General features: G+C 44.3%; 1 protein-coding gene across 1 annotated transcript in view; it reads right to left on the bottom strand.

Annotated features, from left to right (window-relative positions):
- The window catches only part of P3H2 (prolyl 3-hydroxylase 2), a 168,072-nt gene extending 143,162 nt beyond the window's left edge, over positions 1 to 24,910 (bottom strand). Inside the window, exon 1 of the mRNA XM_066602103.1 lies at positions 24,311 to 24,910. Coding sequence (XP_066458200.1) covers positions 24,311 to 24,718 — 408 coding nt within the window. The 5' untranslated portion in view covers positions 24,719 to 24,910. The remainder of the gene's footprint in view (positions 1 to 24,310) is intronic.
- Positions 24,911 to 26,538: the final 1,628 nt, after the last annotated feature.

Genomic DNA, 26,538 nt, shown 5'->3' with positions numbered 1-26,538 from the left:
GGGGAGTGGTTATGATGTAATCAGAAAAGGGAAGGAGTTTAGCAGGCATGCTGTGTAGAGATTATTTCATATGGCACAATTAGCAACAGACTTGAATCTGCAATCTTGGTCTTTCTTGTTTGTGCTGTTTACTCTGAGAGGTCTCATGAAAAGAAAGGAAATTAACATTCTCTTTGTGTATGGGGGATGGTTGCTGACTAGAGTTGAGAGAACGTACTCTTCCGAGCTTGATGCTTGTTCGAGTATTAGCATACTCGATGGTGCTCACTACTCGAGCGAACATCACGCCGTATTTGAGCCCGCCCCAGTTTTTTGCCCCTCCCCGCTGTGACGTGTCAGTTTTAGCCCCTCCCCGCTGGCTGGCAGGGAGAGAGAGAGAGGAAAAAAAAAAAACTCGGCACCCGGTGTCCCACATACAAAAATGCTTGAGTCTCCCATTGTAGTCAATGGAGTTCGTTACTCGAGTAGAGCTCTCGAATTTTACGAAAAGCTCGACTCAAATAACGAGGACCCGAACATTTGGGTGCTCGCTCATCTCTATTGCTGACCCAAGGAGTCACACAAAACAACTATATGACAAATACAGTTTCTTTCACATTCCTTCATCTTAGACCTACACAGCTGAACAACAACAGGGAGAACATCTTCGTAATCTCCCACACTTGGGTATATTGTATCAACAGGTGCAACAAATTCTTATCATTCTGGCTCAATGGGAAAGCAAGAAAAAGCCACAGTTCATTTGACAAATGTTCATATAAGATTTATACTAGATGCCACTGTGCCAATTAGGTAGCAAAAGAATAACCAGCCTTGAAATTTAATATGGAACAAATGAATTTTAGAAGAAAATCTATGCCCTGCAGATCCATTCTGGTGACTTAGAGGACTCAAGGGGCTAAACTCATTAGTTCTCACCCAGCTTCCCATAAAAAACACCCTTGGTGCAAAATTGAATCCGTTGAAATCTTTTTTTCCCTTCCGACCTCTGCTGTTAAAATAACAGTAATTGCTAAGACTATTGTGCCTCTACGTGATAACTAATTCTCGTTTGCACTACAAAGTGTCTGCAACATTGCACTCGGTCATAGCACCCCATTTAGTTCACGACAACTTTGTTAGGTTCAGATGATTTTGATCTGATGTGTATGGAAAGCTTGACCAACATATAGTAATTTTGTGTTCCGGTCATGGTAACAGCTGAGAGAGACTATCTTGTTATCTATCTTGCATCAGTGCAATCAAACGATGCAGTTATAATTGAGAACACTTTGTTGGGTGTATTGCATTATGTTAACCAGAAAACCATTATGTTGATCAGAATAGCTTCAGTCAAATAACTTCATGGGCAAAAACCCACAACAAGTTCAGAATAGAAAAATCTTAAAATAAGTTCCTTTTCACTTTTCTATTTAAAAATCACTTCACTTCTGTGGTTTTTTCCAGCTTGTCTTTAACAGAGGAAGTTGACGCTTATGATTAAAGAGCAGATGTTCTATGAACTACCACCCACGCTATAGCTGGACTTAAGGGACACTGTGGCTTTAGACAAATATAGACAGCAAGAGACAGTCATTCTTAAAACACTTGCACTATGAAAGCCAGATTCCATAGTGATGTGCTACTGCCTAAGTTGCCCATCTGGCATCTCAATGCATATGATTCCAACTTGATGAAAATCCCTTTATGATAAGAAGGTGAAAACAGGGGCGTACCTAAAGGCTCAGGGGCCCGGGCGCAAAAGTTCAGCTCGGCCCCCCCCAGGTCCTATTTCCCCCTCGCCCCGTATCTATGCCTGAGGGCCAATGTCCACGTGCAGATATTATTTATAAATATAAATAGATAGGAGAGATAGATAGATAGATATGAGATAGATAGATAGATAGATAGATAGATAGATAGACAGACACATAGAAAGACAGACAGATAGATACATACATACATACCCTGGTGCCCGGACTACTTCTCTGCTCAGGAGAGCAGGTGTACGCAGTGTCAGCAGGAAGGAAGCAGCAGGGAGATGACATCATCCCTTGGCCACTCGATGCCTTGCTGTGCTGTGCACAGGTAAGTCCTCTCTGCTCCTTCCCCCAGCCCCCTCCTCTTCCCCTGTCCTCTCTCCAAGTCCCACCCCTCCCTTCTCCTACTCTCCTTCTGGCTTGTGCTGTCGGCTGGAGCAAGCGGCCACCGACAGTGCAAAGTGAAAGTGAACTGTATATGCTGGAGGGTGGCCTCTGGGCCCCCTCAAGCGCAGGGGCCAGGTCGCCGTTGCGACCCCAGCAGCCCCTACTGGTACGCCTATGGGTGGAAATATAGAAGATCAAATCCATTTTCATTGCTGTTAACATGCACACATTTTTCTAATTTATAGTGGTGTAGCTATAGGGGGTGCACTCGTGAGCGCACGGAGGTACGCGGAGACTTTCGCTGCTTCCACTCTGACCCCTGTGTATTTGTGGCTCTGACAGCATGCACCCACTCAGCTAATCATCTGGGGTCCCGAGTTGCGTCCCCCGGCTGATCAACTACTGATGACCTATCCTGATGATAGTTCATCAATAGTATTTCCCTGGAAAACCCCCTTAAAGAAAGGGTTATTTCTGTGAGACAAGCCCCTTAAGTAGTAGAGCTCCTTGGGATAAGTTACCTACCGAAGTTAAAGGGGTTGTCCCGCGAAAGCAAGTGGGGTTCAGCACTTCTGTATGGCCATATTAATGCACTTTGTAATGTACATCGTGCATTAATTATGAGCCATACAGAAGTTATTCACTTACCTGTTCCGTTGCTAGCGTCCCCGTCTCCATGGTGCCGTCTAATTTCAGCGTCTAATCGCCCGATTAGATGCGCTTGCGCAGTCCGGTCTTCTCCCTGGTGAATGGGGCCGCTCGTGCCGGAGAGCTGGTCCTCGTAGCTCCGCCCCGTCACGTGTGCCGATTCCAGCCAATCAGGAGGCTGGAATCGGCAATGGACCGCACAGAGCCAACGGTGCACCATGGAAGAAGACCCGCGGTGCATCGTGGGTGAAGATCCTGGCGGCCATCTTAGTAAGGTAAGGAAGAAGTCGCCGCAGCGCGGGGATTCGGGTAAGTACTAAACGGGGTTTTTTTTTAACACATGCATTGGGTTTGTCTCGCGCCAAAGGGGGGCCTATTGAAAAAAAAAAAAAACGTTTCGGCGCGGGACAACCCCTTTAATCCATGCTATGTTGGTAGGATCACTGTACTTAACACATAAATTACATAAATTAGAAAGCATAACAAGAGTCATATCAAGGCACTATACAAAGAAAGAATGGTGACTCTGCCTTAAAGGGAACCTGTTATCAGATTCATGCTGCTCGAACCAAGACCAGATACGCTTATTGCCCCTTGTATGTATTATTCTGAAATGCTGCGGCATTGCCAAATAAAGCACAATGTAAGGTTTGACTCAGAACAGAACTGCCCCCCCCCCACTCACCCTGCCCCTCCCGCTAGCTGGCATGGCCCATTTCTTTGACTCAGCTTCATTCTGAGTCAAACTTTAAAGTATGCTTATTCAGAAATTTCAGAATAACACATACACGGGGTAATGGATATACCTGTGCCCAGTTCACGCTGTTTGTGGTTCGGACAGTATGAACCTAATGATAGATTTCCTCTAAGGACACAGAAGACTATTGAATTATTCCTAATTAAAAAGTTTACTTCATAGGCTATTATCAGTCCCAAAAATGCCAATGTTTTACTCAGCCTGCAGCAGCAAATGTTTGTTTTTGTGTTGTCAAGAAGTAAAATAAAGATGTGGAAAATTCTGAAAGGTCATAGAAAAGTGTAAATAATGCCCTTTTATCTGGAAAATGGCACATCTGCATAACTAAACAAGAGCTGGCACCAGCATCAATTCATGTGTACATCTACCATACAATGGAAGTTTTATGATGAGACAAGTAGAACTTGCCTAACAGAAAATATTATGTCATCTATGAATGCTCTATGCAATAATTAGGAATAATGTAACAGTTCATCTCAATGTAAACTTTCCATTCATATTTCTGTAAGTAATGTTTGTCTAAACACTAGATTCAGATGTCACAACCTGGAGTTCAGGAGTGACACTACTGTACTTGGACACTACTTATCATCTAGCATAGGTAGTCTCTCTAGGTTTCGCTGCGGAATCCGCAGCGGGCTTCTGGCGGTTTCTGCTCACAGAGGAAGAATCACAGCATGCTCTATTTTCGGGTGGGACTCAGTCAATGAAAGCTGTCCGACCCATGGAGATTCCAAAATGTCAATTTCAAAATCACCAAGGATCTACGTCATCGCCATCCGCCGCACACAGAAGACCAATATGGATGGGTATGTAGGGGGGAAGGTGGGGGGGGGGGGGGGTCACTGGCCAGTACAGGGTCTGATTCCGCTGTGGGATCCAGTGTGCATTCGGCCTTAGGTCTCTCTCACATGAGCATTTTGTCAACCTGTAATGTCAATAGCCCATTAATTTCCACTGGGCCACTCACGCTTGTGTTTTTTTCGCACGCATATTACTTGCGTAAAAAAAAATTGCGGCATGCACTATCTTGGTGTATATTGTGTGCACATACATGGCAAAATACTGTATGGGGATTGGTGGCACACAGCAAGTACGCATATAATTGAGCACATTTTCTGTGTATTAATGTTAATATTAATCCACCTTACAATGGGAAGATTGGGATCCCACAATGGAATCTGACCTGGTGCCTGGCCAGGGACCCCTGCGTACCTGTTCGGATTCTTGCTATCTGGGCTGCGGATGTGCCGGCCGGCGCACATGTGATGTACAGTTAATGCTGTGCCGTTGCTAGGTGATGACGCAGATCCCGCGGACTTTCCACAATGATGACTGCAGAAGGGACACGGGTTGGACGACTTCCAATGGAAACCGTCCACATGGAATCCGGCTCAAAATAGAGCATGCTGCGATTTTTTCCCACTTTCACATTGCATCCTTATGGCAAGTATTTGCTGCAGAATCTGGAGGCGGATGCACGCTCTGGATTCCGCAATGCAAATCCTGCCATGTGCATTCGGCTAATGGATTTTGCACGGGAACAAGTCCTTAAGCTAGCAGTGTGGAGGTATATACTCTAATGGAAGCTTCAGGCAAGCGTATTCCAAAATAGTCTCGTATACGAGTGTATTTTGCGTGTGTGCCTGTACAAATACTATGTGTATTTAAATGCCTATTAAGCCAAACAAGGTTCTGATATGCGCTGCTTTGCGCAGCGTTTAGTGCATACCTGCGCATATTTATGTATGCGCCTCCCATAGACCTCTTTAGTGAGCAAATGAGCACAGAATAAAGCAGGTCCTATTTTTTTTGCACTCACGAGAACTGTGCACATAAGAAAAAGAAATGAGAATGAATCCATTGAAATCAACAGATTCTATTCTCCTCATTTTGCAATCACTCAAAAACGTGCTAAAATACGGCCATCTGAAGGAGCCTTAAGTGTCAACAAGAAATCGTGCAAATGTTTTAAATTCTTCCAATTACAAAAACTATAATGGGAATAAAATACACTGATTTACTGGAACAAATGTGTGCAAAGCAGTATATAGTTTTTGATTTAAGATGAAAACATCCCTAACATCAGCAAATTATCCTGAAATTAGTAAAACTAGTGTTTGACTGCAACATGACATCACCCACACGTGGCTGTAAAATCACTTCCCTATGGGGAAAAAAAATGTTAAAAGTAACCGGGTGACAATCACAGAATTTCTGACATGGTCCTAGTGTGGACACCATGCTGTAGATAAGGAAATACAAGTCTAAATCCCATTGGGACGGGGATTGATGCGAGTGATGACCATCTCTGTATATGGTAGTGCTGCAGAATAGATTGCCACTATAGAAGCAATGGGCAATAAATAAAGTGTTCCTGCTTCTGGGATCTGTTGCTGTATTTAGTATAATGATAAAAGTATGGAAGGGAATACAGAACAGATAGGGCCATGACACTGAGAGATTTGCAAATAGGTAGCTTGCCATAATAATGAACACATTTGAGCAAACTCAAGAAGCAGAAAGTTGTGATATAAAGAGAGCAGAAGCGTCCAGCATTTTCAGTTCAACACTTGGAGCACTGACTGCACGGGAACTTTATTTTTCCAAGTTTGTGTTGTGATAAGCCCATGGTGATTGGTTTGTGTCATCTGTGACTTTACTGTGATTCAAGGCAGAGTCTGAGAAGCACTAGCCTTGAATATGCTGTAAAGTCTTGATTTGCAGCTATGCAACAAAATTTATACAGGATTTCAACTACAACAAGAATTGACACCCAACTTGGAAATGAAGAATGGAAAATTTGACTAATCATGCCGTGATGTCAAAGCAAGAGATTTTTACTGTAATTACAAAGAGTTCAAGAGTGGCCTGGACGTCTTTCTTGAGTGATACAATATTACATGTTATAGTCACTAGTTACTTCAGAGCAGTTGTTGATCCAGGGATTATTCCGATTGCCAGATTGGAGTTGGCAAGGAATTTTCTTCCCTTAGGCCTCATGTCCACGGGAAAAAGAAGAATTAAAATCCCCAGCGGATTTTAACTCTTCTCCCGCCCGCGGATCCACACCCCATAGGGATGCATTGACCACCCGCGGGTAGATAAATACCCGCTGATGGTCAATAAAAGTGACATGCTCCATTTTCGTGCGGGTCTCCCGTGGGTACGGTTCCCGCAGGCTTCTATTGAAGCCTATGGAAGATGTCCGGATCCACGGGAGACCTAAAATAAGAATAAACTTACCCGCAGCGGACCGTGCAGATCTTCCCTTCTTCGCGGCCGGATCTTCTTTCTTCGGCCCGGCGGATGTGCCCGGCGCATTTGCGCGGCACGCCTCCGACGTGCCGAGCACATCCGCCGGGCGAAGAAAGAAGATCCGGCCGCGGAGAAGAGAAGACCTGCCCGGTCCGCTGCGGGTAAGTTTATTCTTATTTTCAGCGCTCCTGTCCGCGGGGCAGGAGGGACCCGCTACGGATTCTCCATGGAGAATCCGTAGCGGGCCTGATTTTCCCCGTGGACATGAGGCCTTAAGGGCTCAGTCAGGTGGGCGTTTTTTGCTGCACATGTCTTTTGCGTTTGCAATTTGCATCTATTAGGACCAATGCTTTTTAATGGCAGTGGTCAAATGTCCGATTTTTACCGGCGCAAAAAATTTGCACCGGTAAAAAAATAGGACAGCAAATTGCAAAACGCAACTAACTGTGGCATCAGGATTTTTTGGATGTGGTCAATGGGGCCGGCGACAGCAGCGGCGGCCCCATTGACAAAATGCAGAAAAGATCGCGATCATCAGCCATAGCTGTCCCAGTGTTCAGTTACAAGAGGACTCCCCACGACGATGAAGAACTCCCAGATGGCACCGCACTTTATGTGTGAATTTTGAATGCACCCAAGTGCAATTTTTGAATGGTGACGCCCACTTCTGTCACGCAATTTTTTGCCGCTTGTGTTTTGCATGTGTTTCACGCAAAAAAATAAAAGCCCCCCAAAAAACACCTGTCTGACTGAACCTTAAATGTGGAAAATTGGCTTCTACCCATTGGGGTTTTTGTTGCCTTCCTCTGGATCAACATTGGGGGGGTAATAGGTTGAACTGGATGGACGTGTGTCTTTTTTCGGCCTTACATACTATGTTACTATACATAAATAGAAAAAGTGACAACTGAGAAAAACTGGGTGACAACCTCTCTAGGAGGACCTACAACAGTTATTACTCATTTTTCGAAGAAATAGATATATGAAAAAGTGGAAATGACAATATTAATAGGTAACATTCTTACAGGGCACACAGCATGATCTCTAGACACAGACTCCAGGGAATTGTACCTAGAACACTTCACAGGAGAAAGCTGCATAGGCAAGAAAAGAAAAGCAATTTTCCTGTAGAAATGCTGATATTTTCTTCTGTAGTTTATGACATTTTTTCAATTCCATCATTCTGGCTGCAGTGACATTTACAAAGTGAAAGCGGCATATTTATCTTAAAGCAATTAAATAATCCGAGCTAATGATAAGGCAGATTCTTTCAAGTTGGAAGTCACCAGCAGTTTAGCATGTGGAGTAGATTTAATGAGTAATAAAACTGGATTTGCAGAACAAATATAAGATGCAGTTAGTTATTGGGTCACACAGGGCTGCCTTGCAGCACACATAGCAATGAAGGAACTGAGCATCAGTAGAGTAGAGAGGAAAATTGACAGTGCTTATCATCCAATCATCTAAGTAGCTGTTTCTTAGCTCAAACACTTCATATCCAGAACAAAGAACTAAACATGACAGGGGTTGATGACCTATCCAGCTCTAATCGCATATCATTATAGAGCTTATGTTAAAGTTATACTTACAATATACTTAGGGCTCTGTCACACGGGCGGAATATTTCCATTGGGACACAACAGAATTTGCTGCTGTGAAATTCCGTCCCTGGGCTAACTGCGGATTTTGATGCGGAACTCCAGGCTGATTTAAGCTATTTACATTCCGCATGAATGTAAAAAGTTCTGCCAGTGTGAAAGAGCCTTTAGGATTGAATTTATTGATGGCTTTCTGCCAGTTTTTTGGTGGAATATATCAAATTTTACTACATACAGTAATCACACAAAGGTTTGTGACTTTTTTTGTTTTCATAAGTCTAACCACTTTTGAAAAAAAAAATATGGCCGCCATTGGTCTGGCAGATTTATTAAGTTTAGTGCCAGTAAATGGTGCAAATAGAGGCTGTGTCACAGTATGTCGCAGTAGCCATTCCAGCTCATCTGCTGCTGTCAGTTGCCGTTTTCATTCTCCGGGCGCACACCGTCTCTTTTGTGGTGCACAGTCTCTTGCTTCTGCCGGTAGGGCTCGCACTCGCCCCCACCCCATGACCTAAAGGGGCAGTGTGTGCTGGGCTAACCTGTCTCCAACCTATCGCCTGTTAGCTCTTACTATACTAGGTATCTTCCCCTAAGGAGGATGCCTAAGCACTTTTGGTTCCACCGGTTGTATTAAGCCTTCTGCAAGTAATTAGTGTCTTCTCCTAGTTTCCTAACTCTGGCCTGTTTTTGATTAGCCTGACTTCTGCACTCCTGACCTCGGCTACATTATTGGATTTTGTTACTTGCCAGATGTCTGCCCTGATCCAGATTATTTGTGCTATTGAACATGTTCTGCCAGCCCTGACCGACTGCTTGATCTCCATGTTGGAGTATATGTTGTCTGCCTTGATCTCAGCTTGTCTACTGAAAATCACCGTTACTTACTGACAGTGTGAGTGGCTGTTTTATCGGTGTCCTGCACAGGTGTTATTGGCTCCTCCATTTGGTAATCAGCTACCTGCATGGTGAGAGGAGGATGCATCTATATACACTCCTCAGTCAGTAAGTAACGGCCATTTTCTGTGATTGTTTTTAATTCTTGATTTCCCCTTCTGTGATGCATTTATATTAGTGTAGGGACCCACTACAACGCAAGGAACCGTGAAGTGGTTAGTGGGCTCATGTATCTTGGTCAACATCCAACCTATGCCTTGCATTTATTATCTATCATTCACATGCAGTGTGGCATTAAGACTCCAGGGGGAGCCCAGGGTGGCAGTACCAATGTGGTTCACTGATGGATATGCAGGGCAACCCGCCGAATTATCATGGCGTCATTAATAGGTTGCTGGTCTGCATGGTGAACTACATATATCAGAATGGTCTGGCACCCTGTATCCACTATGTGTGGGAGTGTACACCAAGCATCCACCCCCCCCCCCCTCATTATTAAGAGGCAGTGTGAGTGGTTGTCTTATCTGTGTCCTGCACAGGTGTTATTCACTCCTCCATTTGGTAGTCAGCTACCTGCATGGTGAGAGGAGGATGCATCTATATGCACTCCTCAGTCAGTAAGTAACGGCCATTTTCTGTGATTGTTTTTAATTCTTGATTTCCCCTTCTGTAATGCAGCTTGTCTACTGGTTCCATTTGTGTTCACACCCTCAGGTACTAAGCCTGAGTCTTCTATGGCATCAGCTGCCACACCACTGAAGCTACTTCTGCAATTAATGGCTTCAGGATTCTGCAGCAAAAAACAAACCCAATTTGAGTGATAAAGGGTAAAAACTGGGTTTCCCTAAGTGCTTTCTCCAGATTTATCCTTAAACCAAGTTAGCGTGTTGCAAAGTGGATCCACATCTACTTACGGACAAACACAAATATATACACCTGCTCATACCAGGCACAGATTTTATCTTCTGGTGCATGGACAGCCAAAAATGTGACAAATTTATTAAGAGATGTGCATGAACGGTCCTACTACTTACAGGACATATATTGATTATCTGTAGATTCATATTGATTTCTACTGGCTATACCAGACCAGATCAAAGAATTAAAGTTTTCCAGTAGTACAGTATGTGGAATATGGGATCCTGTGATTGTGGCTTCACCGTCCATCACTCAAAGTTGAATGTGGCTCACAAGTGTGAAAGGCTGGAGACTAGAGATGAGCGAACGTACTCGTTAAGGGTGATTTCGCAATCGAGCATCGCTATTTTTGAGTACCTGGCTACTCGGGTGAAAAGATTCGGGGGGCGCCAGGGGGCGGCGTGGTGGAGCGAGGGGTAGCAGTAGGGAACAGGGGGGAGCTCTCTCTCTCCCCCCCCCCCCACTCCCCTCTGCAACCCCCCGCTCACCCCCGGCGCCCCCCGAATCTTTTCACTTGAGTAGCCAGGTACTCGAAAATAGCAATGCTCGATTGCGAAATTGCCCTTAACGAGTACGTTCGCTCATCTCTACTGGAGACCTCTGCTTAATATAGTTCCTTTACACAGCAATCTAATTGCATTTGGTGGAGAAATAGTCCTGGATGCGGTGGTAGAAATTATTCACATACCAAAAGTTTTATACCATGGCTCTCTATCTTCTGGATGTTTAGTCTTTTTAAGGAAAGTATGTGGGAGAAAATGGAAATAGTTCCTACACTCTGTCAGACTTTCTAAACTTTATGCTTTTCCAGCACCATGGACATTGGACAGGCTGTGTTCTATTTCTGAAAAGCTGGAAAGTTTACAGTATATTACAAACTACTGTATGACACCATTTTCTGGGACACCTACACAGCTTCAACTAGAAAGGGAAGTCTGGTCATGCATCTAAAGAGCTCAACGAGGTTGCAATTCCAATTAGATCCCTGCAATTGCAGCAGTAATAAAAAGTATGGCGATTAGAGATGAGCGAGCACCAAAATGCTCGAGTGCTCATTACTCGAGTCGAACTTTCAGTGATGCTCGAGAGTTCGTTTCGAGCAACGAACCCCATTGAAGTCAATGGGCGACTCGAGCATTTTTGTATATGACTGGTTCTCTGCTAAGGTTTTCATTTGTGAAAATCTTAGCAAATCACCAAAGTCATGTAAAAAACACAGAAATGGATAGGGCAGGCGAGGAGCAACATGCAGGGCTGCATTTCGGGCTCCGAGGTCTCACTATTAAGCCACAATAGTGGCAAGAGTGAGACCCCCCCCCCCCCCTGCGCACACTGTCAGCATAACGATCGTTCTCCTCTGCCACAGCTGTAACAGCTGTGGCAGAGCAGAACGATGTTAACCCATTGTATTCAATGGAGCCGGCAATACAGCCGGCTCCATTGAAAGCAATGGGCTGCCAGCGAGCGCAGGATGAATTTTCGGGAAGGGCTTAAAAATATAAGCCCTTACCTGAAAATCATCCTAAAATGTGTAAAAAGTAAAAAAAAAAAAATACTCACCTTGTCCCGGCAGAACGATGTTAGCCCATTGAATTCAATGGAGCCAGCAATACAGCCGGCTCCATTGAAAGCAATGAGCTGCCAGTGATCGCACAATGAATTTTCGGGAAGGGCTTAAATATATAAGCCCTTCCCTGCAATTCTTCCAGAAATGTGTAAAAATAAAAAAAATATATATATACTCACCTGGTCCCGGCAGACGGAGTTCAGCTGCGGCCAGCTGGCACTTCTCCTGAACTGCTCTCTGTAGTATTCAGCAGCCGGGGATTTAAAATCCCCGCCCGCTGAATGAGCTGCCTCTGATTGGTCACAGCCTGACCAATCAGAGGCAGCTCTCACTCACACCCATTCATGAATTCATGAATGGGTGAGTGAGTGCTGCCACTGATTGGCTCAGCTCAGCTGTCATTCATGAATGGGTGTGAGCTGCCTCTGATTGGTCAGGCTGTGACCAATCAGAGGCAGCTCATTCAGCAGGCGGGGATTTTAAATCCCCGTCTGCTGAATACTACAGAGAGCAGTTCAGGACAACTGCCGGCCGACCGCGGCTGAACTCCGTCTGCCGGGACCAGGTGAATATATATATATTTTTTTGTTTTTACACATTTCTGGATGAATTTCAGGGAAGGGCTTATATATTTAAGCCCTTCCCGAAAATTCATTGTGCGATCGCCGGCAGCCCATTGCTTTCAATGGAGCCGGCTGTATTGCCGGCTCCATTGAATTCAATGGGCTAACATCGTTCTGCCGGGACAAGGTGAGTACCGTATATTTTTTTTTTACTTTTTACACATTTCTGGATGAATTTCAGGTAAGGGCTTATATTTTTAAGCCCTTCCCGAAAATTCATCCCGCGCTAGCCGGCAGCCCATTGCTTTCAATGGAGCCGGCTGTATTGCTGGCTCCATTGAATTCAATGGTCAGTGCTCGTTTAATAGAGACGAGTACCGTGTGGTGCTCGTCTCGAGTAACGAGCATCTCGAGCACCCTAATACTCGAACGAGCATCAAGCTCGGACGAGTATGCTCGCTCATCTCTAATGGCGATACATTTTTGCTAAAGCCGTCTCCCATATTTTAAGCTTCTAGGTCACATTCAAATACGAGCCATACTGTATACAGTATTAAAAGCTTGATACTGTCAAAGCTGATACTGGCATGGATATCAACCAACTGAAAGCAGTGCAAAACCGAAAAACATGGAGGGAGGCTTTAGGGTCACCGAGGCTCGTGAACGACTTAACGGCTAACAACAATATGTGGGTCTTACCCATTTGCTAACTGGCAGTCACATATTTGGACCCAAGTGCCAAGTGTCAGCATCACTAAAACATTCCTAGTGCACTATTATAGTCAACGTTGCCACCAGCTTGGAAGCCGCATGCAAGAGGCTTGAGAGACACATGGTTCCCACTGATTGTGTCACTATAATAAAAAGCTTAATTTTTATAGTACGGTGAAAGCTCTCCAAAAGACCACCTTTATAAGAAGATCACCCCATTATCCAGACCAGATTTCCTCTTCTAATGATTTGCCTCTTCTATGAGAAGATCAACCACTAAAAGACTATTTTAACATGATTTTGGGTGGTCATCTCACTGTAAACCAGTGGTCCTCAACCAGTAGCTCGAGGAGCCACATGTGGCTCGTGAACCCTTGTGGGGCTCACCATGGGTGTCCCGAGTTGTAACCATAGGCACTGACAAATGACAATACTGCAGACACATCCCAACCATCAGTGCCAATTTCCATGGTATAATACTAGACATAATACTTTCTCCACAGGTACGCTAGATCCACATGGTGGATTTCGGTTAGATAAATGTTGCATAGTCAAAGATTGCACTACAGCATCTGAATGCAAATGAGTGTGGTCATCAGGGTTGGATTTATTGCGATCGTTAATTTGCAGCAACTTGCTAGTCATGGCACAATCATTCACTTACATTAGGTTGCGATGTAGCAGGGTCACGTTGCAGTTTTTAGTCGCATGACCAGTGTCATGCCCAAAAATGTTGTGTAGCCCTAGCCTAAATGTTTTTCTCAATCTTTAACTTGATTGTGGTTCTCCCGACCATCACTAAAAGTTGAATGTGACTCACAAAGTATGATAAGTTGGGGACCTGTTCTGCATATAGAAACAGCGATCTGATTGCATTTGGTGGAGAAATCGTCCTGGGTGAGGTAGTAGAAATTATTCACATACCAAGAGTTTTACGCCGTGGCTCGCTACCTTTTCGGATGCTTAGTTTAGTTTTTTCATGGAGTATACTGACATAAATAACTGGGGGCGGAAATGGCTCCATGAGGAATTTATTACTGAAATTATGCCTGGCTTTACTTTTCCAACCAAACACCATATTTATAATCTCCCTGAAACTTTAACCAACACAATGACAGCTGCTGTGTGTGTTGGTACTGTAAAAGTGGGCAGGTCTCTCGTATTTCACCAAGTGTGACTGATTTATGCACTTTTTATGATACTTTTCTGTTTAGAAAGTGATTAACAGTGCCAGGTATAACCTAGCATTTAGCAGTTGCCCCAGAATCCTCAGCTGAGGTAGACAGTGGGCACGGGTAATTACAACTGGTGGAAAAATAGATAAATAAGAGTGTGCTTACATGGGCAATTTTCCCACGCTAGTTCCATCCAATTGTGATATGGGCAGAATTGGGTCAGAAACATTATCTTTTCCCCTTACGGAGAGCACCTAGACAGTGAATGAGGAAACTTAAAAGGCCATTTACGCTCCTCTGGGTAATATTCAAATAAAGGAGATGAAACAATACCTCCACAGTGCCACCTATTGGAAGGCAGCAATACCTAAAGTCAATGTTAGACTCTTTATACAAGCCTTGTAACAATGACCTCTTTATAAAAGCCTTGTAAGAATGACTTTGCTTTCAATTCCTGGTCATTGTTACAAGGCTTGTATAAAGAGTCTAACATTGACTTTAGGGATTGCTGCCTTCCAATAGGTGGCACTGTGGAGGTATTATTTCATCTCCCTTATGGGCAGAACTCACACAGAAAAAAAAGCCATTATTTTCAATGGATGCATGGAAAAAAAAAACATTATACTTGCCTGCCACTTGCGTACATGCAAGTATGATGTGATTTGTTTCCCATTTTAACTATTGGAACAACAAGTAATTATTTCACACATATTAGGTAATGCAATGTATTTTAATGCTGAAATGCCTAGCAAATCACTGAAAAACTGCAGAATAAGTGAATGTGATGTAGGTTTGATTTTCTCTGACCTATATCTCACTCATCTGTATAAACGCAGCCTCAGGCCATGCTTTACTCCCATTGTGCAGCCATGATAATCATGGCCGCATAACCAATAAAACAAAACCATTGATTTCAAGGTTTTTATTGTTATTAGCAGTATTCTCGCCTGTTAATATTACAGGAGAGAAAAGAAAGGACTTGCCCTATATTTCCCGCACGTAATACTGTGTGCGGGAAAGATAGGACAGGACCTATCTTCCCGCTGCTTTATTCAAACTTGGGTGCTGAACACTCCGAGAAAGAAAAAACAAAATCCTGTTCATGCACGCCTACTCTGCGTAGCAGCGAGTGTTATTGCGCATACGGCTGTGTGAAAAAGCCTTAAGGCTACATGCACATGAGTGCGAATCTTGTGCCTGAGGATCGGAATTTCGCAGAAGTGATGCTAGGCATATTTGAACGAAAAACACCTCGCATCCAACCCATTTGAATGTAGCCTAAGGGCGCCTTCAGTATTTTGTGAGCCAAAACTGAGAGCGGGTCCAAAATACAGAAGAAATACAAATCTTTCCATTATACTTTCTACCTTTACGTTCCACTTCTGTTTTGGCTTACGAAATACTGAGGTGTGAATAAGCCCTAAGTCTTCATTCACACAAGCATATATCGGCCGCGCTTTCACAGCCGGCCAATATATGCTGCCCATCTGATGCATTGGTTTACAATGCATCAGTTCAGATGGGCGTATTCCCCGGCTTTTACGCTGGCCAGGAAATATAGTTCAGGAATACGGCGGCCGCTGCCAAAGACTCCTATGGGAGCTGCCGGAAAAGGGGGGTGGGAGGCAGTTTAGCTGGCAACCTACCAGGGGCAGAACCTTAGCACACTAGCTCCCGCCCTGTCCCGCCCCACCCCTTGCCGAGAGCCGGCAAAGGGGCAGAAAGGGGGAGGCAGTTTAGCACAGCTTTACCTTCCCGCTCCTCACCCCCCCTCTCGACAGCATTCCAGGCTCTGCGTATATGCACCGGACCCAGGCCATCTGAACGGGCGCACAAGCAGCAAATTTGTGCACTCGTTCATGCGATTTGCGTTCGCACTGTGGCCCTGACGTGGCCAACCGAAAAATTGGTACTCTCGTGTGAAGGAGCCCACAGGGTGTATTCAGACAAAAGTTTGACCATCCAATTTTTGAAGTCAGACCAACATAAAGCATATTATTCAAAATGGTTTTATTCACATATGTGATTTTGTAATTGAATGAACAGTCCGAGCAAAAAAACTGAAAAAAATTGCAGCATGTATTCTTCTGTTGTATATTTTGGATGAAAATCACCCATTGAAGTCTATGGGTGCAAGCAAAAAAAAACAGGTTGCACTTGATTAGTGTGATTACGATCTCTTTTTATCTTAGTAACCACAGTACCATTAAAAAAAAGTGTGTAGAACATCATTTAGCGCTGCGGAATAAGTTGGCGCTATACAAATAAAGATTATTATTATTTATTATTATTTAGCCAATAATGCGTTTTTGGGGGAGGTTTTGTACATGTGTATAAATCAGATGCAAAACGGATGAAAATCACACAGAGAAATCAAAGAAAGGCAAAAAGTGAGAAAATCCCAAGAAAAATTGGTCCGATTTCTCAGGATTGAAAAACAAAACTGTCCTTTTGAATATATCCAAATGGCTCATTCGCACTGGCGATTGCAATATCGCTACAAAAAATTTTCAATTTTGCTCATGAGATGTTTGAGTATCAGGGATGCTTTTTCTTGCAAACACATCACTTTCTTGCGTGTTTTTCCCGCCATAGACAGTAGGAGTTTCTAATGTTGAAAACACATCGCGTCGCACAAACATCGCAAGTTCCCGCCTTGTGATGCGATAAAAAAAGGCTCCATAGGGAAACTTGAGATATAAGAAAAAGAAGCAAAATGCAGAATGATAGGACATGTGAAAATATCGCAAATGGGCATGGAACCATTGAAAATGATTGGTTTCATAATTCTGCGTTTTCACTCACTCTCGCATCGCTCAAAAAAATGTGCGATTTTATCTCAAGTGTGAAGGCACCCTTACAGATAACATTTATCTCCCCCAATACATTCATTACTATGGTGGCCAGTATTCCATCATAGATTAACCAACGTACCACGGCAGCTGATGACACTTTCTGAATAAACAGTAATAAAGTTATTTTACTAACTAGTGTGGATTTTCCAATGCAGAGAATACACAACAAATTCTGCATCAAAACTTATATACATCTGCAGAAAACTTCACCCCTTCATTTTTTTTTTAAAAAAGGGTGAAATTTGCTGTGGATCGGAGTCAAAATCAGTACCAAACGCTGTGGATATGACACGGATGATTTTAGTGTGTATCCACACTAAAGTACCCTTAAAAGACTTCCGCCCAGGACACAGAGGGAGCAGGACGTGTCTCTCAGAGCTCCTGCGATACCACTCCCAGAGACACCGGGACCCTCTGGTGACCCACAAAAAAAGCAGCTGCGGGGGACGGACATCTCCCCTGCTTGCTTGGCGGAAGACCCCCACATCCGAGGGGTACTCGGAAAGCCCCCGGCGAACCACCCGATCCGACCCGCGGGGAAAGGAGAGAAGGAGCGGGACGCGACCGGGAAGAACAACGCGACCCCGACCCCAACAGCCACCGGGACCTTACCTGCCTGGAGGGTATCCGGAAGGGCGAGCGGACCCGCCGACTTCTGCCAGAGGCGCACCGGGAGCACTCGTGGCGCCGCGACATAGGCCGCACCTGAGACCGCGGCCTAGATTTCCGGCCGCGTGAGCCGCGACCACCGCCGACCGGGCCGCAAGGAGGGTGAGAGCCTCGGGGAGCAGCTGAGAGGCACGGGAGCCCCACCGAGGGTAAGGTGACACATCGGGGGGCCGCCAGAGAGCCGGGGCCAGACAGCGGTAGAGGCCGGACGGCGATAGAGGCTGCGACCCCACACCCCAACAGACAAGGCCCCCATCCAGCGCCAGACGGGAAGTGAAGCCCTGGGAGGCTTCCGAACGGCCCAGGGGACATCCCTGCAGCGGCGATCCTACAGGGGAGCAGCCGGAACGTTGCGGCCTAGCGGCGCTTGAAGCCGCGGCCTAGATTTGAGGCCGTGACGTCAGAGACAAACCCCGCCCATTATAAGAGTCAGGGGGAGGAGCCGAATAGAAGCCACAGTAGGGGAAAACCCCAAGCATCATAACAGACATAAAAGAAAGGGTCTCAAAACCGGGAACACAAACAAAAAACTACAGGAAAACATAGCCCTCCCCCCGAAACCTACCCGAAGCCCACCTAAGCACAAACAATATCCAAACAAGACAAAAAACACTGGGAAAGTGGGAAAGAAGAAAAACAAGACAGAAATAGCAAAGGAAAAGCCGGGACCTGACATAAAGACACTAAACAAAAAAGACATGAACAAATAGATCTAAGACAAAAAGCCACATCCACAACAAAAAATAAACCACCAGCAACCCGAAACAGGAAACAACTTCTAATACAACAAACTCGCACAAAACACTCGACACCGAGAAGTCATTAAAGAAAAATGGACAAATATCTAAACGAAAGAAGTGCAGGCACCCCAACACGAGCAACCCGCCAGTCAGACATAGACAAAACAACCACAGGTGGAAAACAAAAAAGTAGACCCGTCAAAAACATCAAGGAAAAGGAGAGTAAGACTGCGCATCAATCTGCATCCCCTTCAAAAAATACTCCACCACGCGCTGCGGTTTCACCAAGCTCTGACTACGAAGCAATGGACACTTCTTCTATACAAACTAACGAACAACCAACGAGCAGTGCAGAAATGACGCAGGCGACACTAGTGGCACAAGAGGTCTCAAAAATGCTTCTCCCCTTATTTGATAACAGACTTGAGGCGCTGCACAAATCCATAAACTCAGCAATGTCACAAATAACAGATAACACCCAAAGGCTGACAGAACTAGAAACAAAAAACCAGAGCATAGAACAGACCATCGCAACGCTAGAAACCGCGCTACAAAGAAGCCAGACAGAAACTGAAATGCTCCGGGAAAAAGTCGACGATCTGGAGAATAGACACCGTCGCAATAACCTCCGCTTCGTGGGAATACCGGAGACAGTATCTAACAGCCAGCTTATAGCCTACTTAACCACGGATCTACCGCAAGCGCTACAGATCGATATATCCAACGACCCCCTAACAATAGAAAGAGCCCACAGAATCGGCCCACCAGGGGATGGGCGTAACAACAGAAGCAGACCTCGCCCAGTGATAGCAAAATATATGCACTGGACAACAAAAGAAGCAATTCTACGAGCCTACAGACGACAAGGAGAACTGATAATACAAGGGGCAAAGATCCTGCTGTTCCAAGACTTCTCGGTGGCGGTGTCACAGAAGCGCAAACTGTTCACCCCGATCTGCCAAGGCTTGCACGAACGAAATACACGCTTCCAATTGCTGTACCCAGCAAAACTCCGGATACAAGACGGTAACAAATCCTTAATATTCAATACCCCGGAGGAAGCAAGAAGACACCTACAGATGGAGGAGAACGGAGAACAAGGCTGAAAAAGAATGAAAAAAAAAAAAAAGGAACTGTACTGTTGCTCTTTATTACAATCCTGTTCCAAATACAGTGGATGTGGCGCACGCCACGCAAAAAAGAAAAGGCGAAATAGATGTTTAAAGTTTACATGTTTATTATTACTATGTTTCTCACATTTTTCATTTTTTTTTCTTTTTTTCCGACCCATCTGACCTTTAAAAAATGGACCACTAGGAGGATCAGGAGGCCCCGCAGGCACGGCACGATCAACATCCAGTTGCATCCGCGGCTCGCTGGGACCGAGGGATGCGACAAAAAAAAAGAGGCAAAAACTACGGTAACTATGACCAAATTACACCTACCAACATGCCTAGAGACTTAGAAACAACAGAATACCAAACACCCACCACAATACAAACACTATCTTGGAACGTAGACGGACTTAACACACCCATTAAACGGAAAAAAGTACTGACACACCTGAAACGATATAAACCAGACATAGTGTTCCTACAGGAAACACATTGGAAGAAAGAGGGGAAGGGAGAACTGAGAGCACCATGGATAGACGCATGTTACACGGCCTCACACACATCAGCATCACGAGGGGTAGCCATCCTGACCAGAAAAAACATGCCACACACAATACTGCAAAGCATAGCGGACCCAGAGGGAAGGTACCTAATAGTGAGAATGAAAATGGATGAACAAACGTATGCCTTGGTGAACGTCTATGCCCCCAACACTGACCAACCAGCATTTTATGTCACACTAATAGAAAAACTACAACCATATCTAAGCGACAGAATAATCCTGGGGGGCGATTTTAACAGCATACAAGACGAAACACTAGACAGAACGGGACCATCTACCCAAGCAACCTCAACCACACATGCACTACTAACACTTAAAGAACAACTCAGTGTATGTGACCCATGGCGACTCCTGAACCCCACTAGCAAAGAATACACATGCTGCTCCAACGCCTACCACTCATTCTCACGCATAGACTTCTTCTTAATATCAAACAGCATTTTTGAATACCACTACCAATCGGAAATTCACCCAATATCCCTTAGCGACCACGCACCGATAGTAATGAGACTACAACTGAGAACCCCGCAAAGGCTAACCAAAATATGGCGCTTCCCCTCATTCCTATGGGAATCAGAGGACTTTAGAGCATACCTGAAAATCCACTGGAACAACTACGCAGACGACAATAATGCGCATATAGACAACACAAACCTATTCTGGCAGGCTTCAAAAGCAGTGATGAGGGGCCACATCATAAGCTACTTGTCCCATAGGAGGAAAAAATTCCAAACAGAGTTTGAGGCACTACATCATTCCCTCCTAGAAGCACAAAAGGAACATACGAACTCCCACAATGACAACTCATACCAAACCCTTCTTACAGCGAAACACCTACTAAATACGTTTGTACACACCCACGCACATTGGCAAAACCAATTAACAAAAAACAAATTTTACAGGTGGGGTAATAAGACGGGACGCTTGCTAGCCAATTTGTCCAAACAAAGACAGCCACACAAGCCAATATTGACCTTAAGACATACTAATGGGGATAGTCTTACAACAAAACAAGAAGAGGTGGCTCAAATACTGCACGAATACTTCGAAAATCTATATAGGGCAGAACCAACAAACGTACAAGACATAAATAACTTCTTAGAATCCGTGAATCTACCAAAACTAACAGAAGAGCAAAAATCCCTACTAGACGCCGACATACACGAGGAGGAGGTACGAGAGGCGATTACAACAGCACAAGGGGGGAAAACACCGGGCCCCGACGGATTTTCCGCAGAATATTATAAAATACTAATAGCAGACATTGTGCCAGTCCTGACTCAATTCTACAACACAATATACACACACAACACACAGACAGAAGACTTTGGAACATCGAGAACGATACTGCTTCCCAAACCAAACAAGGACCTGACAGACCCAAGATCCTACAGACCAATAGCACTGCTAAACTGTGATTACAAGTTTCTGTCCAAGATACTAGCCAACAGACTCCAGTTAATCCTCCCATCCATACTAGACCCAGCACAGAAAGGCTTTACACAGGGGAGGAGTGCTTTAAAGAACATCAGAGCCGCCATAGCGGCGACGGTGGCAGCACAAAACCCCGAGGGCCAAACTACGATGCTACTGAGTCTGGACGCAGAAAAAGCCTTCGATAAGATGGCCTGGCCATTCTTAAACATAATATTGGAAAAAAGAGGTTTTGGACAGATCTTTGCGAATTACATAGACACGACGCAAATGAACGCCACTACCACCCTCACAGTCAACGGCCTTAACACCCCCAACATAGATCTATTTAGAGGAGCCAGACAAGGGTGCCCTCTCTCACCACTGTTATTTAATCTATCAATAGACCCCCTACTTAGATACCTGACACAAACGACACTCTTTACAGGGGCGACCTGCGGTGGTACTAAGATAAAAGTTGAAGCATTTGCAGACGACCTCCTATTGGTGATAAATAACCCCAGGGAAACACTAACCCCCATATTACAAGAAATCAAGAAAATCGGTAAACTCTCGGGCTACACTTTAAATCTAGACAAAACAGAGGCCTTGCTTCTCAGAGGACCGGCCAAACCCCCGTGGTCAACACAATATCCATTCAAGTGGGAAAAACATGCTATACAATACTTGGGGGTACAAATCACAAGAAGCCCACTCAAACTATATAGCACAAATATAGAACCCCACATCAAAAAACTAGAAACTACCCTAAACACATGGAAAAACTTCACGATCTCTTTCTTGGGAAGGATAAGCCTAATAAAAATGATAGAATTTCCCCGCTTATTATATATCCTACACTCGCTACCCATATTTTTAAAACTAAAAGATATAAAAAGAATAAACTACCTATATAGGAACTTTATATGGGGGGGAAGAAGACCGCGTATTGCGCTCAAAGCGCTACAGAAACATAGAGAGAACGGAGGAACTAACTTACCTAATCTCAGAGACTATAATTTAGCAGCCCAGGCGCGAATCATCCACGACTGGATTCACGATAAGTCATACTTCACAAACAGACCACTTGAACAAGAGATGGTCGGCACAACACGACTCCAGAATATCCTCCATCACACATATGCAGAACTCCCAGAAAAAACTAAAAAGAATCCCTTGATACTGACGGCCTGGAAAACATGGAATAAACTGCGCAAAGATAGCCAAACATCGCCACAAACATCACTGTATTTGTCACTAATGAACAACCCCAATTTCCAGGACGGTAATCCCCACAATATATTTAGGGAATGGGGGGCCCAAGGAATACACACTATAGATAAACTATTACACATAAGAGAACGACGAGTCTTAACACACGACGAAATGAAACAAAAATACCCCGAACTCCGAATTCCACTATTCTCGTACCTGCAAGTCAGACATTACATCACAGAACTCATACCACGACTACAAGAACCTGATTGGGTACAAACAGGCGACACTTGGATGACCAGGAAAACGGGTCCGCGGGGCATGATCTCAAAGCTATACAGGGCAATAAGAAATATGAGAGAGCAGGAGGATATTGATCCGGGGGTGGGCAAATGGGCCACGGACAACCCCGATTTCACACCGACGCTGATAATGAAATCCCTAACCTCGGCACATAGGTATTTACCATCGGCCAGATTCTTAGAGATGAGATTGCAAATTGTTCATAGATCATACCTAACCCCAAGCAGAGGATACCACATAGGAATTTACAATACCTCAAACTGCTTCAAATGTCAAGCACCACACGCAAACCTATACCACAGTTTGTGGACATGCCCCTCAATACAGGAATTTTGGACACGAATAGGCGACTACACAAAAACACACCTGACGAACTTTTGCCCACAAGAACCAACATGGGCAATACTTGGCTATTTAGATCCCGAAATCTATCACTGCTCAAGGGGTGTCAGGAAATTACTGCACTTCATAGCAGCGGCAGGACTAAAGGCCATTTTACAGACATGGATACAACCAACAGGGCCCCCATTTAGACTGTTCCTGGACAAGCTAGCGTTTCTGTTTCAAATGGACTGGGCAGAAACATCGCTTTTTAAAGAAAAAAAGGTACAAGCCTTCTTTGAAACCTGGGGGAGTTTCATTCAATTATTACCACAAAGGGTAAAAGATAGACTGAGAAGCTCCTTCCACTATACTTGCTGGTTCCAGGAACAGGTGGCAATAGGAGACATACCTATCTAGGGTGAAACACAGACCGTGCTGTAGCCGTGCGGGGCCTCCACAAAGTTTTGCAGATCCTCAACAAACAGGTCAGTAGACCAAAAAAAAACAAAAACTTGTGGTCAAAGTGGGTCAAAAGTTTTGATTTAATATGTATAATTTGTTTGATTTAATGTTTTATTTTATGTTTTATAAAAATGCAAAAAATGCAGGTTGATACAAGAAACAAAGAAAAATCCTGCAAAACTACGATAACACTGAATGTATGTTTTAACCTGTTTAATAAAGACAAATTTAAAAAAAAAAAAGTACCCTTAAAAAGTATCAATAATCTGTTAGATGTTTATACATCAATTACAAAGCAAATAAACATTGTAAAGAATTCTGAAATGTTGTAACAATATGTATCATGTAACTAATATTAGCCAAATATTATACAACAAGTGATAATATTACATACTTCTATATTGGCCCTTGGACAATCACATAGCCTATAGTCCTACCTTAAAGTACGCCCTCTGAAGGAAGTTGTAGGGAATTCTCCTGTGGAACTCACTTTTGATGTCCTCTGTAACTCTATGCCTGGACTGTGCCCCCAGGCTGCCCTCCTCACACTGCTGCACACAGGCTGCCCGATGGAGCAAGGCACTGGCAAAGTTTAGATCCCTGTCATTAGGTGTCACCTGGAAGGGGAACCTCTGCCTACAGCCCAGCCTGCAGCTCATCTTAGTGTGCCTGAGCTGGGAGAAGCTGCTGAGAGCCATCTCCATATAATAAACCACCTTGTGGAAGTCATTCCTGTAATAAGCTTCTATCCCATTATCATAGAGCAGGTCATAAGGCTCCAGAGTGTGCCCGAAGGAGTGCAGGAGAGACAGGAGGAAGGGGACGCACAGCTCCTTGTGATGCATGTCTGCTCTGCTCCCTCTCACTCAGGGTCTGGAGCCCTTTAAGAAGGGGTCGCTGCTTCTGCTGTGACTACCATGTGCAGCCCGGACTGACTCACACACAGGCTGCCGGCACGCTTAAAGCGACACGCACTCCTTTAGGAGGAGCCCAGAGCAGCAGCTGGGGGTGCGGGGAGAGCCCTGCTGCTCCTGCTGTGCCCACTGCTCGCCGGCAGTCTACTCCTGCACTGATGACCTCACTTCTTGCAGTATGTGTCTAGGGACATGTAAGGACTATATACTCCAGAATGTTCAAGAGTGTCCTATATAATTATAGAGGTTTTGTACAGCTGAAACAAGAATAACACCAGACCCTCCAAATTTGGCAGTAAGTGACTGTTCACATTAACCTCTTGAAGACTGCCCTCTTTTTTTCATTTTTGTTTTATTATTCCCCACTTTCAAAAAATAATAACTCTTTTTGTTTTCTATCGAGGTAGCAGGCTTGTTTTTTGCGGGACGAGCTGTATTTTTTAATGATGCTATTTAACGTACCATATAATGTACTGAAAAACTTTTTAAAGTTTGTGAAATGAAAAATCTAACTCACTTTCACCATCTATGGAGGAAGACTTGTTTTCACAGCATGCACATCGCGGCAAAAATAAGATTATAACTTCATGCTGTGTGATGATACCAAATTTATATAGTTTTACTTTTGCTACTACTTAAAAAAAAAAAAAAATTCTGACACCAACTTCTGTCAGCCATAACTTTTTCATTATTCCATCATGATAGTTGTGCGAGGGCTCGTTTTTTGAGGGAGAGCCTGTATTTTCTTTTGGTATCACTTTGATAGCTTTTTATTACATTTTTTCTTGGAGACGGGGTAACCAAAAAAGCACAATTCTGGTGGGTTTTTTTTGTTTTTTTTCTAGTGACATTCACCATGCAGGATAAAAAATGTGCTACTTTGAGAAATCTCACTTTAGCGAATGTTTTCCTTCATTTTTTTTATTTTTTATTACTAATATGGAAAAAGGTTTTTTTTTTTACTTTTACCCCCTCTTATTTTTTCTAATAAATAATTGGATTTTTTACTCATTTTTCATTTTTTTAGTCCCCATAGTGGATTTGAACTTGCGAGCGTTTGATCGCTTAGGGTGCATTCAGACGACCGTATATCGGCCGGCCAATATACGGCGGCTCTCTCTGCAGGGGGAGGAGGCTGGAAGAGGCGGGGGCAGTGCTCTGAGCTCCCGCCCCCTCCCTGCCTCCTCTCCACCCCTTGCACTATTTTCAATGAGGAGAGGCGAAACAGGGCAGAGCTAATTCCCGGAACTTAGCCCCGCCCCTGTCCCGCCTCCTCTCATTACAAATAGTGCAAAGGAGTGGAGAGGGGGTGGAGAGGAGGCAGAGGGGGGCGGGAGTTCAGAGCACTGCTCCCGGCTCTTCCAGCCTCCTCCCCCTGCAGAGAGAGACGCCGTATATCGGCCGGCGTGAATACCCGGCCATTATACAGTCGTCTGAATGCACCCTTATACAGTATAATCTAATTGACAGCGGCATTTAAAGCGTTAACAGCCATGCTCAGCGTGAGTGCTGATTGTGGCTGTTGCTGGCTGGTGTCAGTTGTCAGAAACAACTGGCAGCCAACCTGTATGTAGCGGAATCATCTTACGATTGATAAAACATATACAGATGTATGTCATGAAGCATGTAAGCATTTAAAGGGGTTGTCTCACGAAAGCAAGTGGGGTTATACACTTCTGTATGGCCATATTAATGCACTTTGTAATATACATCGTGCATTAAATATAAGCCATACAGAAGTTAGTCACTTA

Source organism: Eleutherodactylus coqui, chromosome 1 (genome assembly GCF_035609145.1).
Source record: "Eleutherodactylus coqui strain aEleCoq1 chromosome 1, aEleCoq1.hap1, whole genome shotgun sequence".
Classification (NCBI taxonomy): domain Eukaryota; kingdom Metazoa; phylum Chordata; class Amphibia; order Anura; family Eleutherodactylidae; genus Eleutherodactylus; species Eleutherodactylus coqui.
The sequence above is the reverse complement of the archived record's forward strand: the minus strand, read 5'-3'. Positions and strand labels throughout refer to the sequence as shown.